The 8,536-nt window shown below is 33.7% G+C and overlaps 1 protein-coding gene across 1 annotated transcript in view; it reads right to left on the minus strand.

Moving 5' to 3' along the window:
- Positions 1-8,536, minus strand: part of LOC108571636 (5-hydroxytryptamine receptor 2B) — a 58,945-nt gene that overhangs the window by 13,780 nt on the left and 36,629 nt on the right. Inside the window, exon 3 of the mRNA XM_017933725.1 lies at positions 1,805-2,029. Coding sequence (XP_017789214.1) covers positions 1,805-2,029 — 225 coding nt within the window. The remainder of the gene's footprint in view (positions 1-1,804; positions 2,030-8,536) is intronic.

An 8,536-nucleotide genomic window follows, 5' to 3' on the forward strand; every position in this document is an offset into this window, starting at 1 on the left:
TGCACGACGAAAACAATCGTACTTCGTTCTCTTAGAGCAAGATTAGGAACGAAGAAAGAGTAGAACGAAGAAGGACCGCCCGGGTCAAAAATGACCCACTAGCAACATTCTGAAAGTGAATTTTAATGTGATTTGAAACGTGATTGAAAAATTTGTTTCATGTTGATGCCAATAGAAGTAAGCAGAAAATACAGTTGGAAAGTTGTAAGCGATAATACTTATCAGTACGGAAAATTCACCTTTTTTTTGGAAAGTTGCTAATGGTACATTTTGACCTGACTAGTAGTGGAGAAGGTCTAAATATAGGCTAGCACTTTTATTTCGGGATTTATTGTCAAACCTGTGGGTGATTTTTAAGATATGACACTTGAATATATATCAATAACATGTTTACTATATGATACGAAATAAAAATAAGCTTAACTATCTTTAGTTTTAGAAAGGTGGTCTAAATATGGACCACTCGTAAAATAATCGAAATGAAAAGTAAGAACTGCATATTTTCAGGTTGAAATATTAGGTTGAAGTTTATCTACATATAAAAATGTAAACTTAAACTTGAATGCTATTTACAATCTATTTACAATAGTCACAAACGTATATACCTTTCTTTTGAATGTTTTGGTATTTTTCTTATTAAAATTCTCATAGTCACCGAATTCTAATATTGGCTAGCCCATATTTAGATCATGTGATCAGAAACGCTTAGAGCGATGGTATTCATTACAAAACTTGAACTAAAAAGAAGCTTCCAATGTCAGCAATGTCAGCTTAGTTAATTTCCTCTTAGTTTAACATGTTGACTGCCACGGTGGTCACATGTGACCGCAGATTGTTTCTCCCGTAGCGCCACGGTGGTCATCGGTGACCGGAGTGCTTCAAATGTTTATAATTGTAAAAGTTGAATGAACATTGACAGTTAATGAATTTTGAACATCATCGCTGATTAGAGAATACTTTGAAATAAAATGTGCACTATACAACAATTAAAAATTTTTACTGGAAGATCAAAAATGAGAGATTAATTTTTATCAAATCTTCTATCTACCGGTGTATTGTATTAAAGCATTTCAAACATAGATGCGGCTGATCGATACAATCTGGGCAGTATGTGGTAACCTTTTTGGTCCGATTTTTAGCAATCTTTGTTCCAAAACTTGCAAAATTTTTTTGATAACATTCTTTGCAAAATTTTCGCACCAAGTATGCTGGCCCTTCCGTTTTTTGCATCTCATGTCGTAATTTTCTTCGGATAGATATATTTGATGGCCCTGGTGTAAATAAATATTCCAAAACAGTTATCAAGTGTCATCGAGTACACCAAGGAGCCGCGGTGGTCACCCGTGATCACCAGAAAGATAAACGCCCCATGGGTAAGAATGTTGTTTTATATAACCATATTTATTATTATTTTGCCATTATATGCTTAGAATAATAAAAATACATTTATGGCGTCCTGAGCAAAACATGTGATTTCGGCGTGGCAGTTAACGTGTTAATAGATTACTGCTGAAACAATAAAACGAACTTACCTGAAAAATGTTTTGAAATAGCGAAATAAGAGAAATGACACGTTTTGCAACACAACATGTAAACAAAATAAACGCAGGTCACTATTTCCTCCGTAACACGTATTTTGTTTACATCTCGTAGTTTCATCCTATTTTCAATAAAGTCAAGCACTTAACATATTCAATACTTCAACTAGCCCATATTTATTCCTTCTGCTCCTTCTAATGCGAAAAACGAAGATTTTCGGAATATGAGTTTCTCTTGGAATAATTCGTAGGATAATTTATTTTACCTAACACTGTAATGGAACTGGAGACCAACATGGCGAGCAGCCATACGGTGGCGATTTTGAAACCGACCATCCGCTTAGTGGATGTGTGCCGAGTCCTCAGTGGGTTCCGGATGCCCAGGTACCTTCCCAATGAGATGAAACACATGTGCATTATACTCGCGGAACAGGCCAGCACGTCGCATGTCACGTAAACGTTGCACCATAGTACACCAAATGGCCAGTATCCTGCGATAATAAAATAAGAATGATCCTTTCAGCATTCTGTGAAATTTTCAGAAAAACAGTGTCCTTTGGGAATTCTGAGAAACATTGAAAAATATTGCGGGATTTGGTAATTTACGAGGGAGTCGACTCACTATTATTATAAAATGTAAGTATAATTAAAGTAAGGAAAGTATTCTGTTATAATAATATAATAATGATCCTTTCAGAATTCTGTGAAACTTTAAACAAAACAATGTCCTTTGAGAATACTAAGAAACATTGAAAAATATTGCGGGATTTGGTAATTTATGAGGGAGTCGACACAATTCAATTATAAAATATAAATATAATTACAGTAAGAAAAGAAAAAATATATATATTCTACAACGAAAAATAAAACAAAAATATAGAATACAAATTTTTCATAGGAATCATAGTTTTCAAGAAAATAGAATTTAAAGATTCGGGAGTACGCGCGCATTTAACTGTCACTCAGCTTTATGTTTATACCAACAAGTAACGTCAATGTAACGATAAGTACTGATAACACGTTTATCAACAATTTCCTTAATTTCAATTTAGAATACTGAACGAACTGTTGCAAGCGACGTCTTTGTTGATGTATGCAAATTCTTGCTCTTTAAATTAGAGTCGTGGAGTAATGATACTAATGAAAGTATGAACAGAAGCAACATTTCACAGCGGATCTTGAAATTTAATCTTCTCAAAAACTAAGCTCCTTATGAATAAATTTTATTCTACATTGTCGTTTCATTTTTACACGTAGAATCACTTTTTGCCCTGTTGTTTTTTCGTCCCGGTTCACCCGGTATATATCCACTTGAAACGCACTTCGTAGGTCGGTTTTCTCTCTGTTACACCCTCAAATATTTTCATTCTTAGTCCTTAGTTTTATCTGTATTCACAACTAGTCATCCACTTTCACCATTACTCATACTGGACTCCTCACCTTCCAACTCTCCTCTCAACTCTCCTGCATAACAACCCAAAGTCCATCTTCCCAGAACCCTTAAATAGCCCTATTTTCTCCTTATCCGCATTCATTCTCCATTCTACCACGCGCACGTCACGTATCATCAAAAATCTCTGTTAAATAAAGTTCTGTTTCCTAGTTTGCTCCTACTAACTGCTCCTAGTTTCGAAGAATTGGAGTAAACCGAGCATCACATCTCGAATGGTTCCTTTAGGACTGAATTTCCCAAGGAAAAATACGCACTTTCGCCTTTTGCATTCACACATACATATATGTATTATATTTACAGACATCGCAGTTTCTTAAAATTAAACAAATCTCTTGAAATTCAAACCTAACTCTTAGTCTACACACGCCTGGGCCAACGCTGCAATCGCACAATAGGTGCTACTTTTCTCGGTCATTCGTGCGATACTACAATATGTACTTTGTCCAGTTTGGTGGAGAATATCGTTTAAATGCAATGGAAGTTTACCTGTGTTTTTCTGAATTTCAAAAATTCCGGCAGAATTGTAAATATTATACTGTCTCGCAACGTAAATTTAAGTAAATTAGGTTGAACTGCACAGAAAAAACAAACGGACGCAACATAACATGTAGTTACAATGGTTATGACATGTAAATAGAACGATAAATTTAGTGCAAATATAGAAAACGTATAATATAATTTATTTCATGGTATTGTAACAAGCAAACGTTGAATAAATTCCTAATTCGTATTAAAAAAATTATTTAACACAATAATTTCAGCTTTATTATGATTATTCTTGATAAATGACCACAGGTCAACTTCATTTTTAATCGTTATAATCTTTAAATTCAGTGTGAATAGAGAAAATGTGTAATATAATTCATTTCACGATATTATAACAAACAAACATTGACCTATGTTTCCATTGAAGAATATTGTAAAAACGTATAAATTGTTATATGCAATGTTATAACAAATTGTCGGAAGTATAAATTTTTAATAAAATTGTGAAAATTGATAAATTATACCGTGTTACGATATCGGAAATCTCCCGCGAAAATCTCCCGCGAAAATTTCCCGCCTGACCTAACCGACGATTTTGCTAATGACTTTGGGGAGAGGGTACCGCAGGTATATAAGGACCCGCCGATGTCCCGCGAAATCATTTACCCTTTATACTGGGCCCTAGACACTTCGCGGCGTATTTTGACCTGAAGGTTCTGAGATGTGAATAGAGTGGTCGGGGGCTACTAGCTAGTCTATGTCCACCCTGTACACACTCAGCCTTCTTGTAACACTTGTATACATTAGAATCAATTAGAATTTCTATTACTAATTATTAAACAAATTTTAACAATTACCGGCACTCGCTAGGCACGTAATATCAGACTTTAAATACTCGACTTCGAACTTCGGTTTAGTCATAATTCTATTAATGTTATAATAACGTATAATTTATTAATTTTCACAATTTTATTATTAATTTATACTTCCAAAAATTTGTTAAAACATTACATATTATTATTTATACATTTTTGCAAGTTTCTTTGACAAATAAGTACGTTTCAACGATCTTATTACTTTCTCGTTGTGAAATCAAGTTCGGAGGATTAAAAATCAGGTTGACCCTTGGTCGTAAATTTAAAATAGCCATAGTGAAGGTGAAATTATTATTTTAAATAAATGTTTCTATACGAATTAAGAATCTATTCAACGTTTGTTTGTTGCAATACCGTGAAATAAATTGTATTATATATTTTCTCAGTTTAGACTGAATTTAAAGTTCGTAAGGATTAGAAATCAGGTTGACCTGTGGTCGTAGATTAAAAATAGCCATAGTGAAGGTAAAATTATTACGTTAAATAATTGTTTTTATACGAATTAAATATTGATTCAACGTTTATTTGTTGCAATACCGTGAAATAAATTGTATTATATATTTTTTCTGTTTACACTAAATTTAAAGTTCTGTTTACATGTTATAACAATTAGAATGTAGACGTTTTGCCGTTTCACGGTTTTTCCTCTGTTAATTATGTGTTTATAAATCATTTCAAACTAAAGCAGCACCATGCCCACCCTTAATTAAACCGTCTCAGTAGTTTACCGTAATTAATAATCTATTTTCGGAATTTATACGAGAATTTTTGAATTTTAGTAAATACTAGAGTCAGTGCATCGCGTATTGAAATAATAGCTTATACAGATAATCTTTTGAAATTACTCTTAATTAGGGAAAATCTTGAATCTTGTATGGAAGATGAAGATTTTCAGGAAATATTTATTTTTCAACAATGAATTTTTGTTTTATCGATTAATAACGTACGAAATGATTTTTGGAAAATTTTCTTCGTTTGAACGTTCGTTTAAGGTTCGACTATGATTATCAAATCTCTCGAAACACCGTAGAATGTTCAATTTTAAAAGTAACTTCTTCAATTTTTGGATAATCTGGGTAACGTGTTAGTGTTGACGATACACTTTCGAGTATAGACGTTAAAGTTCATAGAGTGGTCGGGGGCTACTAGCTAGCCTATGTCCACCCTGTACACACTCAGCCTTCTTGTAACACTTGTATACATTAGAATCAATTAGAATTTCAATACAGTAGACTGAATAACAATTCATTTTAACTAATACCTATTAGAAATTTTGCTTTTAAAACAAATATAAATCATTTTACCAATTACTGGTACTTGCTAGACATTTAATATCAGACTTTAAATATTCTCCTTTCGGTTCTTTTAAATACAATCAAATAATTTCTTCAATTATCGATACTGACTTGGAATACTCCGCTTCGAATAAAATATTTCGAAATTATTTTGAAGGTTTAGGGAAATAAACATTTGAATTTTAGTCATCGTTGTTCTTCAGACTTGTCGAATAGGATATTGAAATGACTTTGAGAGGTTGCTTTTTCGTTACAGCATAATAATCAATATGTACTTTTCTTCCAGCAATTGAAATTAATTTGAAATTTTTCATATATTTTCTCTGATATTGAATTTATTTTATGACTTGCTATTTTGTTTACTAATAATTTACCATTCAAGGAATTTGCATGAATTGCATGTTAAGTAGTTAGTTGATTTATTATTGTATATTGTGAGATGATTTGGAACGAGTGCACTATGCCCACCCTAAATTAAACCGTCTCAGTAGTTTACCGTAATTAATAATCTATTTTCGGAATTTATACGAGAATTTTTGAATTTTAGTAAATACTAGAGTCAGTGCATCGCGTATTGAAATAATAGCTTCATCCCTAGTTCGTTTATTATTGAATATTTTTACGCGTTTAACTTATGCTTCTCCCCAATTCTCGTCGCGTATTTTATTCAAATTTTCTTATATTCTAGAATCGAAAAAGATACGAATTCGCGTTTTTTCTTTTGATTCTTTCAATTTTTCACTCGCGTTCTACGAAAGTTTAGTTCAATAATAATATTGAAAATAATATAAATTCGCGGTTTCTCCCTTTCTGAATAAATTTGAAATAAATCGCGTTTCGAAGTACTTTTCGCGTCGTCCATTCCACAGTGACTCACACTTTGTGAGTTTGTGAGTCTTGCAAAATCGATCGGAACTGCGAGGAAGGAAGGATGACGATCTGAGTGGAAGGAAGGAAGGAAGGAGAAAATGCAGTCAAATCCACGTTGCAGAGCTCACCTGTTTAATCAGCGAACGGTGAGTTACACAAATGGGTTTTTTTCCGGTGATTTGGTTTAGTAGTTAGTTGTGTTGTGTATTCCCAGCTCAAATATGAGCTGGCTCCCCCAAATTAAACCGTCTCAGTAGTGTTTCGCAATTAAAAATCGGTTTTCGGATTATATACGGGAATTTTTGAATTTTAGTAAATACTAGAGTCGTTGCATTGAGTATTATAATAGCTTCATCCCTAGTTCGCTTTATATTGAATATTTTTACGCGTTTAATCGATACCCTCCTTCAAATTTATTTGCGTTAGATATTCGGGAAAGATATCAATTCGCGGTTTATTCTTTTGCTTTATATACATAGCGTTTATTTCATATCTCTTTTCTTTTTTTTACGTTTATTCTATTTAAAGTTAACTTCATTCTAAAAATCGAGAATAATATAATATCGCGGTTTCCCCTCCTAAATAATTCGCGTTTCGAAATACTTTTCGCGTCGTCCATTCCACAGTGACTCACATTTTGTGAGTCTGTGAGTCTTGGGAAATCAACGACGAGGAACTGGAACGATTTGCGGAAGGATGACGATCTGAGAGGATGGAAGGAAGGAAGGAAGGAAGGAGGCAATGCAGCCAGGCAGCCAAATCTACGTTGCAGAGCCCAGCTGCTTAATCTGCGAATTGTGAGTGAATTTTTTGAGGGTTTGGTGGTTGGTTATATATGTGTGTGCATGTGCATGTCGAAGCTGAACTACCAAGAGGTCAAAGAAGAACTGGATGGACTCTACTGCACTAATGGTGCAAACGCCCTCCCATTATTAGAGTATCAAAGTAGTATACCGCGTTAATTCAATTTAGAGTCAATTTTCCCATTTACTTTCGATCGATACGAGAATTTATCACGTCGCGTCGCGTTTGATAAATAGCTTCGTCCCTTTTTCCATTTTTGCGTTTCTTTTCTCTTTTCTTTTTTGAATTTTTGCTAAATGTCCCAACTAAAATCAACTACAGGAAAATATGGAGGATAATAAAAATTCGCGGTTTCGGGTACTAAACAAAATCCCTGAAAATGAAAATAAATCGCGATTCGTACTCCACTTTTCGCGCGTCACCCTTTCACAGCTTTCCAAGTCTGGTGGGTCTTGGGCATTGGCTTTGGGTCTTTCAATCTATCATTGTGGGCCACTGGTGGGATGAAAATTTAAGGCTGAGGGGAATTCAATGGTCCACTGAGGGAATTGCAAAAGTTTCATGGGTCTGAAAGAAGCTTCCAAGTGAATTGTGGGTCAAAATCGAAGGCTGGGAGGACTGAAATGGGTCACTAAGGGTATCTCAAAGGTTACGAATGGTGAGTCGTATGAATTATTTATCTTGTCAATCTAATTTATATTCTGTTTCAGTGTTCCAGCGAAATTTTGTAAAAATTGTAATAAATTCGCGGTTTTCCTTACTAAATAAAATGAAAATAAATTGCCTGGGCGTTCTTGATCGTAGAGATCAGTTCTCAAAGCCTATTGTTGCCAATTCTGACGAGATAAAAAGTACCGAGAGTACTGATAAGGTTCAGGGTAGGAATAAAATCTATTTAACAATGTCCACCTCTGTGGTCTGTGTTTAGGGAGTTGTACGTTTTTTCGATGATCGATTTAGGTAAATATTTCGAGCTCACATAAGAGTTCAATTTTCTCCCATTCGAAAAAGAATTTTGCCTTGAGTTGAGGTATGAGTTTCATTATCAGAGGTTTAATTAGGTATTCCATTGCTACGATTTCATATAAGAAAGATATCCTAACAATTTATCCTCATATTCCAATTTAATAATATACCTTTCTTACAGAACTTCGATACTATGACTTTAAATATGAAAACAAAATATAAATAAAAAAGATATTCTAACAATATATT

The sequence above is a fragment of the Habropoda laboriosa genome, unplaced genomic scaffold (genome assembly GCF_001263275.1).
Source record: "Habropoda laboriosa isolate 0110345459 unplaced genomic scaffold, ASM126327v1 scaffold135, whole genome shotgun sequence".
NCBI lineage: Eukaryota > Metazoa > Arthropoda > Insecta > Hymenoptera > Apidae > Habropoda > Habropoda laboriosa.